Source organism: Ammospiza nelsoni, chromosome 3 (genome assembly GCF_027579445.1).
Source record: "Ammospiza nelsoni isolate bAmmNel1 chromosome 3, bAmmNel1.pri, whole genome shotgun sequence".
Classification (NCBI taxonomy): Eukaryota; Metazoa; Chordata; class Aves; order Passeriformes; family Passerellidae; genus Ammospiza; species Ammospiza nelsoni.
In genome coordinates this window covers 109,705,886-109,727,096 of record NC_080635.1, presented here as the reverse complement: position 1 = coordinate 109,727,096, position 21,211 = coordinate 109,705,886, and the positions used below count along the sequence as shown (strand labels likewise).

General features: G+C 43.3%; 1 protein-coding gene across 1 annotated transcript in view; it reads left to right on the top strand.

Annotated features, from left to right (window-relative positions):
- Window positions 1-20,165, top strand: part of RUNX2 (RUNX family transcription factor 2) — a 214,841-nt gene extending 194,676 nt beyond the window's left edge. Inside the window, exon 8 of the mRNA XM_059469211.1 lies at window positions 19,501-20,165. Coding sequence (XP_059325194.1) covers window positions 19,501-20,165 — 665 coding nt within the window. The remainder of the gene's footprint in view (window positions 1-19,500) is intronic.
- The last annotated feature ends 1,046 nt before the right edge of the window (window positions 20,166-21,211 follow it).

The following is a 21,211-nucleotide window of genomic DNA, read 5'->3' as shown; positions in this document are numbered from 1 at the left end:
ACTGGTAGAAACAAAATCCACGGATCTTTCTGTTGGAAGACACATAAAATTGACACTGTGTGATTTTATAGTGGTTTGTAGGATTTACAAGACATACTGCAAGTAGCACTTGCTAAAACTACAGCTCAAGATGTCTGGAAAGAAAAATATCTGCAGGAATGGGGAAAAGCAGTGTCAGCTGTTTAGGAACGTCTCTCTGGGATGCCTTGGTGGGGTGAATAAGCGGTGATGTGGTTTGGTTGTCAAATGCAGCAGTACAGGCAGAAGGTTGGGGTGGTTTATAACTTAATTCATCTTTGGAGGAGAAAGACTTCTCTTTTATACTTGAAGCATGAATGTAACATTAAGAAGGGCTGAATGACTACAAAGCTCAATGATTTTCTGAAGTATCAGCTGATCTCAGCCTCACAGAAGTGACTTCAAAATTTGTGTACTGCTGAGTGGCTTTCACTGAAGATGTCTGCCATGTCAGTACAGCTGAGCTGACTTTTCAAACCTGGTATTTTTAATCTATTCCTTTTTGTTAAAGGTTTTCCCAAAGAGGATCCTGAACCCTTCCCTTACACCATTCTTGCATACAATTAAATTCAATCTTCCTCTCCCCTGGAGACATGGAGAGTCGTGGTGCTCCTTGGGAACCAGTTGATGGATGATGCTGGTACTGGACAAAATTATATTCCACCAACAGTGCTCCATCCTTCTGTCCTTTGTTATGTCCAAATCTCACCAACCCAGCAATGTGAGGGACCAGAAGAGCTGCTGTATGAGAGCTCTCCTCATCTCTGCATGGGTGTTTCCAAACCACCTGGCCCACTAGGAAAAAGACGACTTTCTCTTTAATAACAGATGGTGGTAGTGAGACATGAAAATTAGGACATATTTTCATTTGATATTGGAATATCATGAGCATCAGTTATTTTGGGAAGGAGTCCAAAAAATACTTGGAGAGAGTCTAAAACTGCAGATGAATCCGCAGGTTTATTTTATTGGGTGATTTCAGTTCTGCCAAATATTTGTAGTGTAAAGAAATCATAAAAATTGCTGGTGGTCCTCGCCTGGCGGGTACTTCTCACATATTTGAGACAGTTGTACGAACTGTGACAAGAATGTTTGATCTATTAGCTTAAAAACAAATTAGAGTCTTCAAGAGAAATAAATGAACTATAGATGGTAGAAATACATTTCTCTTATCTTAGAGAGACCAGGAATTTTTGCCCCCAGGCTTTATTTGCATTTAATTATCACAGTTTGGATTTCCTCTACTGCATGTGTGGAGGTTTAGTCTGTCTCGTTCCATCCTCTGTTCTGAAATAACATTAATACCTGTTAATGATTATCATTGTCAATTATATATTCTGGTTACATGCACATTATAAGAAATATTGGTTTGTTTTAATAAATCTTCAAAAGGAAGCCTAAACCTGTGCCTTATCTCCTTTCTGCTTTGTAATTTATTTATTTTTGTGGTTATGATATATGAAAGACTCTGCATGCTCCCAGGGACTGTGAATGGGTATCTGCTTAGCACTTGAATATTGAGATGCCAGACAGAAAAGGTTTTATTTAACATAACATTCCAAAAGAAGCAATGGGGTCATGTATCTCAAAGGTAAAGAAAGGAGTGAAGAATACAGGTCTAGAAATCCAAAGACTCTGTTATATGTATAAAAGAGAGAGAACTGATGAACTCATAGGTGGTTTAATGTGACACATACTAAGCTGCAAAACAGCTTGTGCTCACATTGTAACGATTATTCCTTTTCTAATTTAGATTATTTTTTGCTAGGATAATAATTTCACTGTAGTCCTGACCTGAAAAAAAGACTGATTGCCTCACTTCCCATTGGTCTTTAGGCATAAGGATAGTTCCATATAAAAAGATTTTCGCTGTATTTCTAAAGAGAATTTTGTTTTGAGTTGTGCAAACTTGATATTTGTGCCATTTGCCCATGTGGATTATTTTCATTCACTGGACCAGCACTGAAATGTCCACTCCAAGAGGAACACTTTAACCAAGCATTCTTTATGTGGTCTTCAATTAATAAACAGGAATACGCCTTTCTAAACCTGTGGGTAATGATTTTTCTGCTTGCTGCTACTGTATGTCACCCAAATGAATGGGGCATTTATATACTGTCCTTTCATCTGGGGTATCAAAGCACTTTATAAATATGGACCAGTGGCTCTGATGTGCAACCACTGAACTGTGGCTGCCTTGGAGGTGGCATGCGGTTGACATTTGGCTAGCAAAGCACATTTGAACATCAGAAACTGTTGGTTCCCTCAGAAAGGCTTGGAGGTGTGGGGGATTGAGACTATCTGAGTTAACCTCTAACACATACCTACCCCAACACAGGAAAGCAGCACCACTGCCCACCTTCCAGTGAGGTAAAATACAGTCTTGGCTAAGAGCATGACCAAAGCAGCTTCCATCAACTGGAATCACTGATTTTATTCCAGCCCGAGACCATGACTGCCAAAAATTATTACCATATGGGAAGCTGGTAAATTGCCCCAAGAAAATGAGCTTGGTGGTCCCAGATTAGTTTCACATGGACAGGTGTCTGCACCACAAAACCACAGTCACAACTGCTGCCAGCTGTGGTGGGTTTCAGAAGGGAGGTCCAGCACTGCCTGGGCAGTGGTTACACAAGTGGTGGTTCTAGAGGTGGCATCTCAGGGCTGCAGAGATGAAGCTGTTTGTGTCTCTTTAGGTGTTTCTTGACCCCTCCTATCCTGAGCTGTTAGTTAGCTTGTATGGTGCTCTCCATCATTGTTGTGGCAGGTGCTTTCTCTTACCTTCACACAGAGACCCTCCTGCCCTGCTTCCACTCTGCTAAAAGGATACAACAAAAAATTTCAACTGGGTTTGTGTGTTGAAGTTGTTAAGTTCAGACCACACAAGCAGGCTTTAACATCTTTGGTACAGCTTGGAAAATCCTCCACAGGACTGGAAGGGCCTTCTGGGTCACTAATCCCAACCTCCCGCTGCTGCAGGCTTTCACTTTGCATAATCCCGTAGAAAAGCTGACTAATCTTCAAAAACATGGACAATCACAGGAAACCTCAAAAGCTCTCTATATAAAAAAGGTGTCAAATCTATTTTGCACCCCTCCAACACCTTTCATCCAACACTTGTAATGAGTTTTGCAAACATGGATTTAAGAATTGCGATACCAGTGGGAGGGAAGAATTATCAATTATTCTTACGTATTTGAGAGGAATAATTTGAAAGACAGTGAAATTATGAAGCAAATCCCCATTCTCATTCAGACAAAGTTCTTAGTGGCTTGAGGATGTTGGCTCCAATGGAGATATCCAAGACCATCCAACCAAACCAATTAGACAGTCAGGAATTAAAATCAATGTTCCTGACTGTCTTTTTATCTGCCTTTTAAGCACTGAAGTGTACAATAGCTCAAGATTTTCCATCTTTCAGCCTCACTATTTCTTCCAGAATAAATGGATACTACATCCTGTTTCTTCTGTGAGATAGCATGAACATCATCCCCTCTCTGAAGCATTCAAAGTCAGGTTGGACAGGGCTCTGAGCAACCTCATCTAGTGAGGATGTCCCCTCTCATTGCAGAGGAATTGGACCAGATGACCTTTAAAAAGCCCATTTCAACTCAAACTGTTCTGTCATTCTATAATTCTATGATGTACCATAGTTAAGTGTACTCCAAGAGGGCAGGAGGCTCTGTTATAGCAAAGAGTATCAGCAGCAGATTTTAAGATTTTTTTTTTTTTTTTAAATCTGTAGAAAATACAACACAGAGAAATTACCTTTCTGCATTTTCACATCATCAGAAAGATGAAACTGAGTCTGTCTTCAAACTCATGGAAACACACATTCCCTCTTCAGGGAGAATGAATCCTGGGCAATGCTCTGTGTTCTGTGGAAATGTTTTGCCTTCGTCTTGAAGCCAAATGCTACCCTCAGTCTCATTGACTTTTGGTTGAATTTGACCTTTCTGATTTTCTAGCACATTTTTTGAACTTGTAAGTGTAGTTGATGGCTAAGTATGGCCATGGAGCTATTTATCAATCAGCAGATGATGGTAGAATTGTCAGGATTATTAACAGCATTAGTAAGTGGAGAAACTAGCCCCCACAACCTTGAAGCACCACTGTTTCAGGTTATTGGTGCTAAGATAATTGTTTGGGTCCACCTTTGATCAACACATCTTTTAGGATTTTCTTAAAATTTGTTACTTTAACAGCTTATCCCACTCCTACTGTACAGTGGATAAAAACTATCTTTTTATAGATTTTAGTAAGCACTTTAATTGACTTGGAAGTTCTCAAATGAATCTAACTTAACAGTGAAGGAGGGAATATGTGCTCCCCTGATCTCCTGTGCAGATTCTATAATGGCAAAAGTTGGTAAAACTTTGCTTGCAAATTTGTCCATAAAACAGTTGGAGAGTTCAAAGCAGGAGGCAAAATTCAGGATAAAGTGCAAGGGCCAAATGCTGATGGACCTGCTTACACTGAGAAGCATCAAACCCAAAGATTGGCTCAACCTGGAGTAACAAGCTGGGAAGTTTGAACCAGGACATTTCAGATTACAATTCAAAACTCACTTTTAACTCATGCTGCTATTCAGGGGTTACTCCAGCAACATGAAAAGGGGAGTTGTGAATACATGATGTGCTCAACAGGACTGGCAGATCTTACTTCAAAATGCTTGGTTTTGCTGGCATCTGTCCTGCTGCAGTCATGTATTTTTAAATCACTTTAAGCAGTTTCCTCTTTGAGATTTTTATTTGCTGTTTGGCTGGGTTTTTTTTTTTTCTGTGACACATTAACTTTCCTTCTCTCATCAGAGCTATTCTACTCAGACATAGACATGGACCTTTGATTATTTTTTATTAAGGACTAGTTAGGGATGCTTTAATTAGGGTCATGTGCTCATTTCAGGTGTCCTAAAAATTAAGGTCCATCTCTATTCTGGAAAGCTTTATTTCAGAAAGCTTTTTTCACTGGGACAGCTTCCAAAATTACATGTCTCCCAGCTATTTTTTTAACAATTTACTGACTTTGGGCCTTGGAGAGCTGAGATGAGCACCAAATTTGGGGTATTTACTCCACTAAATTGTGAATGCCCTGAAGACTACAGTGCTTGGATTTTTTTACAAATGACAGAATTCAAGATAATGACAATGTTGGTGCACATATCTCAACTGACTCACAGCACCACTCCACATTTGGGTGCTGATTCAAACCCCATCTCTAACTATAATGTCACAGGGACTCGCCAAGTGCAATACCTCTTTCTTATGTTGTACAGAGTGTGTTGGGCTGTGTAATTCAGTCCAAACCTCTGCTGCTGTTACAATGAGAGCAGTACCTGTAGTCTGAGCTATGCAGGGATTATTTGGGGTTCTTCTGGTAATTTCTGATGGCATAACCACTTTCCCAAGGTGCAGAAAGACTGAGCAGAGATGCTTTCTTGAAATGGGCTTCTTTCTCTGTGATGATTCAGTTAAGCCTATGGAACACATGTATAGATGGACACACAGTGGTTTTGTGTTGGTTTGTTTTGGGTTTTTTCCTCGCAAGACTTAATGCTTTCCCTTGTAAGTCAGGATCCTGCATGAATTTGTTTCCCTGTTGAGTCATTTATGAATTTCAGCAGCTTGGCTCCTCCACATCCCTCCTTCACCAGCCTTTCTCTTCTCACATTCCTGGTGGCATCCAGGGTCCTTCTGACCTTGGTCTCCTGATAGTCCTGGTGTGGCTCAGACTACCCAGCTGGCTGTGCTCCCAGATTGCAGTCTGTGTTAAAGACAAAATGCTGTCTTTTTACAGCTCAGTTTCTTTCCATAAAGTTAATCAAGCAGGCTTCCTTTTACAAGGCAGCAGATCCTTTGGCATTTCTTCCTTTGGCATGCTGAAGATTCCCAATGCTGCCAGGTTTACCTCAGGAGAGAGAGAAGCTTCTTGCCCTGGAGAAGAGCTGTTCCCTAACAAGGCACTTGTATTGTGTCCTTGGAAAACTTCCTCTTCCCATTCAAACATGTTGTTGGGGATATCTTTGTATTTCTATTAGAGATGAGCACAAGCCATGAGGCTGGATCTAAACTTAGTCAAGCTCTGAGGTTCCTTACAGCAGGGAGTAGGAACTCGATGTGTGCTTTTGGCTGGAGACGCTCTCCTGTCTGCACAGCCTAACACAAAAAGCATCACTGGGCTGTTGGGGAAGCTGCTGACACAACTGAGAAACTGAGTGGTGAAGGCTTGTCATCAAAATCAACAAACCTGAAGGCAAATGGGAACCTGGTGGTGTGAGTAGTCATTACCCCTTGCCCAGCCACTTGGAGCAAACTTTCTCTACTCAATAATCACCAGGTTTTATGAAAGGAAACAAACGAATTGCAGATGAAGCACAAAGCAAAATGTCCCTGCATTGCTCTTATTGGGGAAAAAGAAAAAATCTCCTTCTTTGGGCTTAGTTTGTGCATGCCTTTGCTGTGTAGTGAGCTGCAAACGGTGGCCTCCCAGTTCATTAATTGACAAACACCATCCCCTAAACATTTCCAGGCACAGTCATTTTCTTTTCTCAGGTTTACTCAGTGGTTCTTACTGAGGTTTACATTTTTCCACACATGTACTGAGAATAAATTTGCCTCTACAATCTCATCTCTTGTGCTCTGAGAAATTTTGATAATGTAATTCATAAGCAGATACATTTTCTGGGTCTGTCTCTTTTTGCAACTCTCCTGGCTTTGGCTGTTTACTACTCCCTTTAGAGCAAACTGCCCCATTTCCCAAATACCGCAGGACTTTCTGAACTGCAGCATTTCATTCCATTTGTCTCTCTTTTTAAGAGGCTGATCTGTCTTAAAGAAATTTTTCTCATTTAAAAATAATTTTGCTGTGGTTTTACAGTCAGCATGGTTCCCCCCAAAAGAAACAAAAAATCCCTGCAGGCCTATTTCTTCTCCTTCTCCCATGATGACACTGGTGTAAATGACACTGGTGCCAATGGAATTATTCCTGTTTTACACCAGTAGAAAAAAGACCAATTTCTGAAAGATGGGACATATTCAACATCTTCACAAAATTATATTAGGGCAGAAGGGTATCTCCATCTATCAAAAGGGATCTCAAACTGCTCTTTCATCTTCAATGTCTCAAATAGGGGAATATAGTCATCCACCAGCAGGACACAACAACCCCCAGGGTGAAATCTACAATGCATTTAGCATGGAGAAAAGGCAAAGGCAGCACAACACGGCCCCTTAGGAATGGGCCCAAGGAATACAGTGTCCAGCTGAAATTAGTGTTACTATTTGCCTCGTGGAAATGGTTGGGAAGCCCAGCCAAATTGAGGGCTCCAGCCCAGTGGAGCAGCTGCAGTGAGGGCAGTCTCTGTTCCCCAGGCTCGCAGCCCCAGTGACAAACAGCAATCAGACCGCGGGCCAGCAAGAAGTGGAGCCAGGCAGAACTAAAATATCCCTGTTGGAGTGCGGTCCCATGAGGACAGTGTTATGTCTTACCAGAAACAAAGAGAAGAGCACATTTCCAGTCTCAAAGACTTCTCTGTCCCATTAAGGAAAGCTTCAGACTACAATTAGAAAAAAAAAAAACAAGAAAAAGAGACACAGCCACAGCATGCCAGTTTGCATCCAAATGCAGCCTATAAAAAGCAGTTTTGCTCCCAGGAGAAGGCTGCTAGCACCCTCAGACTGGTGGCTCCAGCTATCTCACTCAGGAGGGTGGGAATGTGACCCTGGAGAGAGACCATCCCTCCCCCAAACCCAGACCCACTGGGTAAATATTGACTCAGAGAGAGGAGTGGCTGAATGACTCCTTCCTATCCTAACAAGGTGTTTCCCTCTGCCTAGTGAGTGAACAAGCCCACCCTGCACAGCCCCAAATATCAGACAGGAATTGCTGCCCATGGTGATCAAAGGACATGGACTCAGAGACACAGAGCACCTCTGTTTGGGCAGGACTGACATGTTTGTTTGCCCTCAGAGTGGCCAAATGCCTCCTCCATCAAGTTATTCAGGAGGACACATGGTGGGAAGGATGGATAGGTGGAGGGATGAGGAACTTGGAGCCTCCTAGTGCAGTTCTTCTGTTCTTATCACATGCAACACCTCTCAAATTCTCTGACTGGTGTTACACAGCTGCTGATGGTGTGGTTTTGTACACCAGTTAATGGTACAGCAAGGGCCTGTGTTCATGAAATCTCTGCCCCAAGATGCACTGAAGTAACAGTGAATTTGTAGAAAGGGGTAGGAAAAAGTCCAGCTGTCTCAGTTGTCCATCTGTTTCCAGCTCAGGATTCAACCTGGGTTGGATTATTTGGATCATAACTGTAAATCTCTTTATAATCTAAGAGTATTAAAATAAAGCCCAGGAAAGACCTGGAAGACAAATGGTGGTGACCACTGACTGGAGCTGTGAGTGGGCATCATGAACTTTTGGGTGGCTCCTACCTTGTGTAATCCAACTGGATACAAGGGAAGGCTGAGTTCATTGTCGCAAGCACAGGTCTGGATTTCATTTCATGTCTGCTACAGATTTCCTAACTGGGTCACCATGCTAGCCTGGAACACAGGCATTATATGTTCCTCCTCCACTGAGATGTCACAGAGCTCAGGATTTGATGGTTTAAAAACTGGTTGAAGGTCTCCCAGAAAAAGGATACGTAAGAAAAAGCATATGCTATGGATCTCTTTATATATGCTACGTTACCAAAAATGTTGTATTTATGTATTTCAAAACTGGGCACTGGGCTACATTTTCATTCCCCAGTACAAAGGCAAATACATTCCAAACAAAGCAATGTTGTTTCAACAAAGCAAGGGTTGAAATCTCTCCAGGGCTTCATTCTGTCTCATTTAGATTGGGCATAAGATCTTAAAGCAGAGTTTAGTGGTCGGCCGATCACGCTCCTCTGGGAAATGACAGAGTGGTAATTCAAAAGGGGTAGTGAAGTACAGCATTGTCTTGGTCTGCAGGACTGTTCTTCAATAAAACCAGCGTCTCACCCGGCTTACAGGAGAACATTTTGTTCCAAAGGAGCTGTGGCTCTTCAATAAACAAAAGAATTCACCTCCGGCTAGACTTGGGTGTAAAATGAAAATGTTATTGGAGACAAAATGTCTTTGTGAAGACAGCATTTCCATGATGCCTGCCATGATTGCCTGGGCATATCGAGCAGTTGAAGTGAAAAAGGATAAAAGGTACATCTCCAAGGCATTGACTCCATGGGTGTTTGAAAACTTCTTTCATGCTTGGGAAGTGGTTTCAGTCCAGGCTGGGAGCTCTGAGGGAGGGGATAAGCAGCCTGGGTCCTGTCTGGCCATGGGCTGGCACTCACCCTTTTTGTAGTAAGGACTCAGATTTGATCACAAGTGAGTTGAATCTTTCAGGGCTTTCCTGAAAGCCTTTCCTTGGAGTAAACAAGTTCTCCCACATCTGACACAAGAGATTGGGAAGCATCCCAGAGTATCTAAACACAAAAACCATGAGATATTCCTCCCCCAGTCCGAAATTCCTGGTACACTCGGGAAAGTTCACAAACAGCAAAGGAGTCATAGGGTCATTCAGGGAAATAATGCATGTCCTGACTGGCACAGCTCAGGTGCTCAGATATGGCTGTCTCCCACCCAGATTAACTCTGAACAGATATGGTCTCTGTGGTTCCTTGGTGCATGAGGATGATAAAAATCACCTCGGGCTGTGCAGTTTCAGGGGATTTTTGTTAAAAGATTATTTTCCTAAAAATGGCACCATGCCTCTGGGGATCAAACGTACTTGGAAATATATGAAAATTTAATCAATTACATGAGTTAGTTCCGACTTTTCTTGCATACTTATGGCAAGATCATTCCTTTGTCATCCTCAGATCACTGAGGGGCTCTTTATTGTACAGTCAAGGTGTCCACTTTTAGCTTGACAAGCAGGTTTTGGCCTTCAAACTCTTAGGCAGAACAACAGCCAAGCTCATCTGGCAGAGACAGTCTTTTATGGTGTGTCTAATCATGGCCTCCTACTCAGCCTTTATTTCACCCAAAAGTTGCTCACTGAGGAGAACAAACATCCTTGTTCTGCTCTGGGGATGGGACAGGGGACTTTCTACACTCTTTCTCACTGTCTCTTCCATTTAAGTAATGAGTTTACACAGCTTGAAAGATGGTACAAGATAAAGGACTTTTAGACCACTACTTTGCTATGAAGCCTTGTGCTGGGGCAGTTGTATACCCAGGAAAATACAGAGTTCCTGTGTTTCAGTGGGGAGCACAGCTGTGCCAAGCCTTTGAGAGAGAGAAACCATCCAAAAGCAGAGCGTGGAAGAGGTTCAAGCCTGGACTGTTTCATGAATCAGCCCAAGAAAAGCCATATGGTGTCTGCAAAGGAGGCCTGTCCACTGCTGGCTGGACATTGTCCTTGCTGGACTCTCTGTAGCAACCTGAAATCTCATTGACTCATGTGAACCAAATTTCCAGACTTGACTCACTGGCTACTAAAACCATAAGATTGCATGGTGTGTCTCAAATTTTTCCTGGGGAAAAAAACAGCAGGAAAATATATCTTTGGTTAATTAACATTTGAGTCTGCTTTAAAGCCTTCAGAGAATATATGTTAAGAAATTAAACTAATCTCAAACCAGCAAAGAAAAATAAACCTAAAATATCTGGACCATCAAGATTTGTTTCTGTAAATGTTCCTGGTTGCCTCATCCTGAGATGCTGAAGTATGTTCAGGGAAGGACAACAGAGCTGGTGAAGGGTCTGGAGCACAAGTCAGATGAAGAACAGCTGAGGGAGCTGGGGGTCTGAGCCAGGAGAAAAGGAGGCTCTGTGGGGCCTTCTCATTCTCTGCAACTGTCTGAAATAGGTGTAGCCAAATGAGGATTGACCTCCTCTTCCAGGTAACAAGGAATAACATTAGAGGAAATGGCCTCAAGTTGTGCTAGGGGAGGTTTACGTTGGATATTATGAAAAATTTCTTCACTGAAAGGGTTGTCCAGCATTGGAACATTGCCCAGGGAAGTGGTGGAATCATCATCACTGGAAGCCTTCAAAAAATGTTTAGATGTGGCACTTGGGGACATGGTTTAGGGATGGACCAGACACTCTTAGGTTAATGGTTGGACTTGATGATCTTGGAGATCTTTTCTAACCTTAATCATTCTATGATCCTTTGGTTTAAAGGTAAAAGATACATATCTTGTCTACTCTCTTTTGTATCTCTTAGGACCTGCTGAATGTTGTGGGATCATGGGTTTATTCTAGGGCCATGTGTGGCAGGAGGGGCAATTGAGAAAGGTCCAAAGAGTAGGAACACAGGTGGTTTTAGAGAAAATGCTCTTGGCATTATCATTATCAAAAATTCCCTCATAAATGGAAAAATTTCCTCACATGGTGCAAAATTAAACTGAGAAACTCATTGCTGTAGGAGTTAATTGCCAAAACCTTGCCAAAGGATGAGAAAATAAAAGGGAAAAAAGAAACAGGAAAAAGAAAAAAAAAAAATTATGTGATGTTTACAATGCCAATAAGACCATAATAGGGGCATTTAGAAAGACAATAGTACTTATTAGGAAAAGAAAACAAGAGTCTCACAAGAATTACATGTGTTGGAAAAGCTGTCTGTTTCAAAATAGGAAAAACACTTTGGTGCAGCTAATGGCCAGATCTAGATAGGTAATTACACACAAGCTCTTTCAGCTGCAGTCCATGCAGTTGCAGCTCATTTTGAGCCTGATCTTAAATCAAATCTGTTGGCCTCCATCGAAGGTGATTGCTGATAGTGTAAACATCTGTCCTAGGCCAAAACCCTGATTCATTAATGGAACATCAGGAAAATTTCCTACAATGGACTAAGGTATAGCTTAGTCCATTTTTTTGATATTTCCTTGGAGGCAGCATTGACTGACCATTGACAGAGGCAAAATACAAGGCAGTCTGAACAAAATGATCTGAACAATTATACCACTTTCTTCTTCTTCCTGTTTCTTTTGGCTCTCCAGAAGTAGTTGTCAGTCCTATTTTAGTTTCAGAGGACCTAAAAAGTCTCCCAAGCCACTTTGCCATCCTCACTAAGTTGCTGGGAAGGGAGTATACGTGGGTGGAGGAGATGTTCTTGTGTGGCCACAGGAGGGCTGGGCTGGCAGTCTCCTTACGCACAACAGATTTTTCTGCTGTGCCTTTTTTCTGTACTGCAAAGTGGAAGGAAAGAATCTTTCCCCAGTTTAAGAAGTTGTGTTAATAGAAACTTAGAGCAAAGGAGCCATCATTGACAATGCTGGTTGATGGGGAAGATGAGAGTGGCCTTTGCTCCTGGCTCCTTGATGGACTTCTGTCAAGGCATTTAATTTTTTGTGTGCTTTGGTCTGGCCCCAAAAAAGTGCAGCCAGTGTGGGACTCGTCTGTGCAGTGCTTTGAGCACAGCAGGACAAATGTGTTAGGCAATGAGCACTGTCATGAGGAATTGCCTGCTGCCCAACAATATTACCTCTCCAACGTGCCTACCTCCTCTTTTCCCATTCCCTCCCCACGCTGAGATGTCAGGGCATCCTCAGGGACTCTTCTGTTTTTGGAAATCACAGGAGCTGCAGAGCACTTCAAAAAGTCTGGCTCTGTCCCTTAGGTGTCAAAGAAGGACTTCAGGTTCCTGGAAAATCTGGTCCCAAGTGAGTGTAAAAACACACATTTTGTCAGGAAGTGAATAAAATCTCACTGAAATTAAGCCAGGGACAAAGATGAAAAAGCAGATGGCCCATGACAAACTGTGAGAACGAATTTGTTCGCATGACATGGGAATAAGTATGTACTCATAACAGACTATTACTCAAGAAATTTTGAAAGAGCACAACTCCACAGGAGTCATAATGGGATTAGTCACATAAAGCTCAGTCCAGCTAAGCCTGGTGTACTGTACCTGAAAGAATAGAAACAGACCCCAAAACAGACCACAATTGAAACAAACAAAAAAAAAATAAAAGCAAGTTACAAAGAGATGCACAAGTTTATGAAGTCAGAAAAATTTTTAAATTAATTAAAATATGTAGAGTAGGTCTTGGATTATTAGGCTGCTTAAAAAGCAAGAGGCCAGAGGAAGGAGCCTTCCTGAAATGACTCAACCAGTTTGACAGCACAGAGTTGGGGTGTTTTTGGTGAAATGCCATGGACCCTGGAAGAGACTTTGCCATGTGCTCCATTACAGCATTGTTCTCGCGAACTACAATTATTTGTAATTATTTGCAAAATCCCTTTAAAAATAAGCCACAAACCAGAGGAATAGGGTTGATTTGGAATACTCTGATCTATTTTTTTGTTCAAATCAGTACTTTGCACAAAACTCCTGGCTTGAACAGACATATTTAAATACATAAAACCATTCCTATCATTAAAGGGAGCAGCATCGTGATATATAAAATATTTTGTGATTTTTCTACCTATAAAGAGAGGAGTGGGTTCCTAGGACAGGTATGTGATTTGCTTTATCTAAAAAATAATTAACAATAAGCTTGCCTAAATGCTTTTATGAATTTTCTATGCATTTCTAAGCTGCTCACCCAAAAGCAAGTGTTCAGAGCTAGTTTAGATTGATTCATTAAATAATTAATTAAAGTAAGAAACTAAAATCTAGAGCCAAATTCTGTTTCTGAAATCACATGTATGCAAACACCAATCCTGGAGTGCTCACACTGATGCTTTTGTTCAGACCTACACCACAAGTCATGTCCTGTGGCCTCTTCACCCAAGCTGGTGGATTAATCCCTTCTAAACTTGCTTGAAACCCTTCTAAACTTGACTTAGCCTGGCAGTGGGAAGCAATTCCACTCCATCTGAATCACACCTGAGCAGCGCAGGAGGGTTGGCTTCAGATGCAGGTCCCAGAGATGGATTTTGTCCGTGCAAAAGCAGCACCGCCCTCAGTGACGCACATGCTGCTCTTGGGCTCTCATTTACCACAAGCTGTTGGGACTGGAGTTTCACTTCTCACCAGAAAGCGGAGGCAGGCGTATATTTAGACTTTCTTGGGAAGCAGCTGTGAAACGCAGGGGGAGCACACACGCACTCTGTCCCGCGGGCACACACAGACACCGACAGCTTTAGAGCAGCTGCATCAACCTGAGCAGAAAGGACACGGCCCAGAGGCCTCCTGCAGGTCACTGTCTCTCCAAAGAGACTCATTTCAGCATCTCAATATCCTTATCATTGAATCACAGGATCACAGGATCATAGAACAGTTTGGGATGGAAGGAATGTTAAAGATTTTCTCATTCCAACCTCTCTACTCATTGCAGGGACACCTTCCACCAGACCAGGTTGCTTAAAGCAACATCCAATCTGGCTTTGAACACTTCCAAGGAAGGCACATTTTCTCTGAGCAACCTGTTCCAGTGCCTCACCACCTTCTGAGAAAAACTTTCTTCTAATGCTGTCTGAATCTCTCTTCTTTTAGTTTAAAATCGTTCCCCTTTTTCCTATCACTATCTTCCCTCTTTAAAAGTTGTTGTCCCTCACTTTTTTAAGCTCCCTTGAAGCACTGGCTATTTAAATAAATAAAGTACTGGCACTATTGAAATAGATTGCTTGTTCAGTCCTGACTCACTTGAAAGATTATCACCTTCTCAATCACAAGTTCATTCCTTGAAGCACTCTAGGGGCTTCAGGTTCTAGTGTCCTGTATCTTAAACCTTATCTCTATGGGTTTGTGCTTTCCATGGGAACACAGAAGGAGCATCACCCATCTGCTATTGAGATTTGATAGGAAATTGATGGTGCCAAGAGGATGGAGCCAAGCTCTAGCCTGTGGTGCCCGGCAATAAGACAAGTGGCAGAGGGCAGAAACTCAGGAAGAGGGCCCAGGAAGTTCCACCTGACCATGAGGAATAGCTTCTTTCCTGGGCAGTGACCAAGCACTGGAACAGTCTGTCCAGAGAGGGTGGGGAGTCTGCTCATTGGAGTATTCCAGAAAAGTCTGGACACGATTCTGTGTTCCGTGTTTTGGGATGTCCCTGCTTGAGCAGGGGGCATGTACAAAATGACCCCCTGTGGTCCCTTCCAGCCTGATCCAATATGTGATTCTGTGAAATTACTTGCTACATCTACCTATGAAGTTAGAAATCCTACTGCCCTTATTCAGCCATTTAGAAGATACTCAGCCCTTCAAAGGTAGTGGATTTACCAGAAGTTCTGGGAGGGGAGGGATGCTTCAGAGCACAATCCCTCACCTCACTTAGGGACTGGATGGCTTGGAGTGGCTTTACCCCAGAGGTGCTTCTTTCATGACTGGAGCCAAGACGACTGCCTCATGCTAGATGCCAGCTAAAGGGCTGATGTTAGATGAGCTGAATCTGTGGAAAGTCATGCTCCTGCTTTTCCCTCAAGGTTTCTTCTTCACGGACCTTTCCCTTGTTAGTTGACAATAGACTGAGAAATCAGAGTTTGCAGCAATTTAGCTGCAAGGCAGATAAAATCAGTAGTCAAACAAAAGCAGCTTAGATAGCCAAAGACGACTCTAAAGTGAAGTACATTATCTTCTCATACAGCTGAATTCATTTAAAATAACTTTAGTTGGCCATTCTCACAGGGCAGATCATTAATCTTTTGGTGACATTCATCATCATGAGCAGGACAAATATTAGGAAATCCCCACCTGGAGGTGCTGCTCTGGTCCTTCTCATTACAGTCCCATGAGTTTTGGACACCCTGAGATCCTCTTGGAGGTAGCAGAGCAGAAATGTTTCCTCCTGCTTGCAAATAGGTAAAGCAGGGATGTACAATGGCTTTCTCTTTGAGAGAGCCATAGTAGATCAGGAGGGTAGGGAATGTTTTTAAGCTAGGCAGTCATTTTTATGCACGGATACATGGCACTCTTTTGCAATGTAGGCATTTTCAGATCATGACATCCACATCCAGTTTAGTTATCCAACATTATTCCCAGAAAAGTGATGAAGATAAATCTCTCATTCCAGCTATAAAGAGGTGATGCTCGACCTATTTAATCCACTGAATGCAAAGAAAGGCTTGGTAATTAGTTAAATGTAGACAGCTATGCTGTAGGCTGTGACTGTGTATAGACAGACAAGCCAAAGGTGACTTGAGGGAGTGGCATGAAGCTGTGTCAGGGGAGGTTTATGTTGGATATTAGGAGAGGTTTCTTCACCCAGAGGGTGGCTGGGCACTGGAACAGGCTCCCCAGGGAACTGGTCATAGCACCAAGCCTGGTAGAGCTGAAGAAAAACTACAACACGCTCTCAGAGACGTGGCGTGATTTTTGGGATGGACCTGTTCAGGATTTGGACTCCATGAGCCTTGTAGGTCCCTTCCAACTCTGGATATTGTGTGATTCTGTGACTGGAATCCCATCTCAGTAAAACAGTCCTCCTGAAGGATGAGACAAAGCTGCCTGTGCTCTCAATATAAAAGAAGTGACTCTTGAAGTTGCTCAGAGAGATAAATCTTATGTGTCTAAGCCTTCATTTATGGGGCTTTCCCTCAATACACAACATGGAAAGTGTAAAGACTTCCAAGGAATTTCTTCACCAAGCACTTTTAGTTCAGTTGTTTAGATGAAGCTGATCCCAACCCTGGATTCACTCCCCCAGCTGCTGATATAAATTTTCCTCTAAGCTACAAGCTTGCCTTGAACAGTCAGTCTCTGCATGTGGGGGTAGGCTGCAGCATCCACCCAGCTTCTGTGGACTGGGTGTACTGGGGGATGCTGAATGACCAGGAACAGGTGGCTGATATCCTTAGGGAAGGTAACTGTACCTGTCTGAGCACTCTGTGTTCAACATCTCTCCTCTCTGCAGACATCCATCCAACCCCACTTAGCTCCAGCTCTGTCTAGATGTGGATTGAACACCCCCAGCAGTGAAAGTGCACCTGGATGCTCCAGTTTAAGACTCTCTTTTTGTAAGGGCTGTACAAAAAAAGTGGAAATGACCAGGCACTAAAATTGTGATGAGTTGCAATGAAAAGGGAAAAAAACCAGCATTAGAGAGGAAGGAAATAAATCATCCTGTTGTATCTGATACATAACAGTAGTTGCTTGCTCCATGTTTCACCCTATTCAGAACTCCCATATAACTGGACTTTCTCAAACACACTCCAGCAATTTTGACCTTGGAGAAAAAAATTGTTGACACTGCTTTGGGCAGGGTTTGTGACTGGGCAGTCTGCAGAGGTCCCTCCCAGGCTCAGTGGTGCTGTGGTTCTGCAGTCTTTGGATGCTGAGCAGCTGGGTCAGACCCATCCCAGCCATCAGTCACTCTGTGTTCTCTGATCTGAGCATTGCAGCAGCTCCCACATGTCCTGGATACACAAGGATCCACGTGCAGGTGTCCAGACACCCATGTGGAATTTCTTAGATGGAAGTATGGGAACCTGATCAAGCTGAGCAAGTTGTATTTAAAGGCTACATGGCATAAATAAATCTTAAAGGGGGATTAGGGGAATGACAAAGCTGTGGCTTCTGATAGGGAAACCACACTGCTTGGAAAGGTTTCAGCCAAATGGAAGAGCCTTTGGTGTCCAGATTTTTGCCTCTATTTTTGTCTATATAAGTTGCTACTCTTCATATATTAACTCCAGTATCTCTGACTATTTAAGAATCAGTTGTGACAGTTATTTGCCACAGATTATAAACCAGATTACATTAAGGTTTGTCAAACTTCCTCTGGTCTCTAATGTATGGAAAAACATTACACTTAATTTGATTTGCTTGGGCAGTGTGGACAGGGATTAGCCACATTATATATGGACCATAAACACTGTTCTGGTTAACACCACAGAGCAGCCAAACCTGAAACTTTAATCTCAGTCCTTGCAAACTTCAGTGGTTTGGATGGAAAAGGAACCTGTAGTTGAGCTGTGCTTTATTTTTGTTTTTGTCTTGAGAAACCCAAGGCAAATCAAGAGCACTTTGGAAGCCCAAAATGCAGCATCCTCAGCCCACCTCCAGTGGACAGGGGTCGAGTGCCTGTGTAGACAGGGACCTCATATTGGGAAGAAAGCCAATACACAAAGGAAGGAAACCATTTCAAGGAACCTGCAGTAACTCTCCATAAAAATCTCAGGAACATAAAGGCAAACTCAATTTTGTGTCTTAATCCCCTCCAAGCAACATGTGTGTCTGGTTAAGAACAACATAGTAGTCCCATGTGGGACAAAGATGGACTTTTTCTGCCTGCATGTCCAGCTGGTTTGATATTAGGAAAGACAGGGAGAAACCTTTGCTTTTGAGTCAGAATTTCAGTTTGCTATCTGGAATACCAAAGCAGCCAGCAATGAAATGGATTCTCACATCAGATTTTTTAGATGCCCGAAATAATAATAGCATGGTGTTAACACCTCAGTACTTGGCTTTCTCTAGGTTGTTTTAACCTAGATAAATTTATTAATTTGTGTCTTTTTTATCCACAGCAGTGCCTTAAAATTTGCACTTAATTGCAGCAAAAGTAGTTTTAAAATCCATCTCTTTTACACTGACCACTCCTGTAGCATCTCACCACCTCTTGTATAATGTGTTCCCAATGCTAAAATAAAGATGTACAGTGTGACATTGTAATTCCACCTATCCAAATCTTTGAGGCTGTTGAAAAGGTAGAATTTCCTATTATATTTCTGGCTTTCAGAATGATTGTAGAAATAGGATCATCCTTAACATATGGTATTTAGCAACTGGGCACAGTGGGTAGAGCACCTTGGACTGTCATGCGGCTCTCCAAACCTCTTTATATCATCCAGAGGCTTCTCTTTCTTCCTATGCTGTATCTAAGCGACTCAATCCAAGTTTCTAATGATCTTAGTGGACATCAGATGAGGTCCAGTGAACTACTTACAAGGGGGCACAAATGTCAGTCAGGGATGCACAATGTCGACAATTTCTTTCTGTTTCTTCTTTTTGATTTTCGTATCTGAAGTAGATGAGGGGATCTAGGCAGGGATATATATCAGACTTTGATTGTGTGAACTCAGCCATGTCTTCACACATTATAAAAACAAACTGAAGGATCTAAGCCACTGGGTAGCCCTTATTGTGTCTGGTGTTTAACTGTCTGTTCAAACCAAAATGCTGAAAACTGGGACCCTCTGTAAAGCAGCAATTTAGCTCAAGCAGAAGCTGTCCAACCCTCCCATCTACACAGGACATCTGAGTCACTTAGGGCATTACCATGGTTCCATGGCTGGCCAGGAAAACAAGTAGGTAATTCACCAGGTAATTCATAGCTACGAGATGCCAACCAGAAAAATGTTCAGGCCTGTCCACAGGTTTTATGAAGAATGAGAGTGGAAAGATAATTTACTTTTATAATATTTAGTTCATGCTAACCTACAATAGGCTCTTGTCTTAGATTACATCTGTTATTTTCTAATGGGCCTACAGAGAATATCACTGCCAGCTGGTGAAATTTCCCCTTTCCTCAAGGAAGGCTTGGTCCCATTGAGGGCAGAGCAGGCAGCAGTCTGTATGTAAAGGTATGTGTGAATGAAGGCTCATGGTGTATCTTCCTTGCAGATTCAGATCCTTGCACTCCTGATGCTCCACCTGCTGCCACTTCACCACCAACTTCTGAAGAGCCTGGACCTTTCACAGCTCCAGCATCACCCTCCTGTTCCTCTGACACCGGCACTGCATCATTTTCACCACCGTTACCCGCGTGTGTTGCAGCCTTACACCCAAAACCACCTCCTATTTCACCATCCACTTCTGCTGCCACTGTTCACTCTGGACTTCCTTCTCTCCCTGCCCCACCTGCCTCTACTCCATCCCTGCACCCTGGGATTTATCTGCCCGTTGTCCCACCCAGTGGTGCCACCCACCTCATCAACTGGCTGCCCTTCCTCGCCTCAGCCACGCTTGCCACCATCCAAGGCAAGGAGGAAGACCAGCCACCCATAAGCACAGGCTCCCTGGAAGGCATGAAGCCCTGCAGCAGCCCAGCCCCACACCCCTCCCAAGAGGAGAATCCCCAGGCAGCAGCTCTGGGAAGCAGCGCTCCGGGGGCTGCGTCCCCACCACCAGCGGTGCCCGCGGGCTCTGAGGCATCCGCGAACGTCAGCGACATCCTGGCGGAGCTGCGGACCATGAACAGCCACCTCTCCACCATTGCCCGAGCCCTCACCCAGCTGGCATCGTCCCTGGCACCCCAGCAGGATGCTGGTGGCACCCCACCTCCTTAGTGCCAGGTTTCACAGGGAGTGGTGCTGCCCAGAGGAAAGGGACCCTCCCCAAACCTGCCCACGCCACTGGAGCAAGCTCGCTGCAGTCGCAGACGCCGACCACGTCTCCCCAGTGGGTTTTTCTGTCAGTTTGTTTGTTTGCCCCTTGTTAATGGCTGCATATATTAAAAAATAGTTTTGTGGTCTTGTTAATAAAATTGTTTATGTTTCTGGCGTTCCTTTTGGATGCGCTCATGCCCCTCCTCTCACCCATTAACCACACGAGCACTGGTAGGAGCTGGTGAAACTCACACACTGAAAATGCTGGGAATCTGAAGTGGTGAGAACTTACCCACGAGAAAATGCTCAAGGCGTTCACAAAACCACTCTGGGCAATGTGGGGGACACAGAAAGGAAAGGACAAAATGAAACTGAAAAATTTCCATGTTTACCCTCATCCATGTTGAATGGCACAGCTCTGTTGAAGCTGGAGCCCTTCCCAGTGCACTAAATCTCAGGGGTAATTGTAACTACCAGCACAGGTACGAGCCATGATAAATTATTCAGAATATAAAGCAGGGTAGTTGTCTAAGCAGCAGTGGGGCTGAACAGCTACCAAACAGCCTCTTCCACCTCCTGCCCTCCAAGAGAGAGAGAAGTGAGGGTGCTTAGCTCAAGTCAATCTGTCTTATTTGCCAGTGGTGCCCGGGGTTCTTCAAGGGCATAAATAGACCAAGCTAATTTACAACAATCAGCCAGGCACATGTGGATAAATCCTACATTTCACAATCTTTCCCTATTGCCAAGGTGCAGCAGCTTGCCTAAAAGTGGTATTGAAGGTGTGAAACCTTAAACAATCCTCTTGGTGGATGGAGAAAAACCTCCTGGACGTGAATCCAGGATCTGCTCTTCCCAAATGTCTGACCTGTAGAGCAGCTGGTGGAGGCAGGATTGGACAGGTGGAGGCACCAGAGCTGGAGATGAAGACTGGGATGTACTTGGAGCTCTGGAAGAGCCCCTGGAAAGAGAACTAAAATTTCTTGCAGAGCTGATTTGTGCATCTCAGC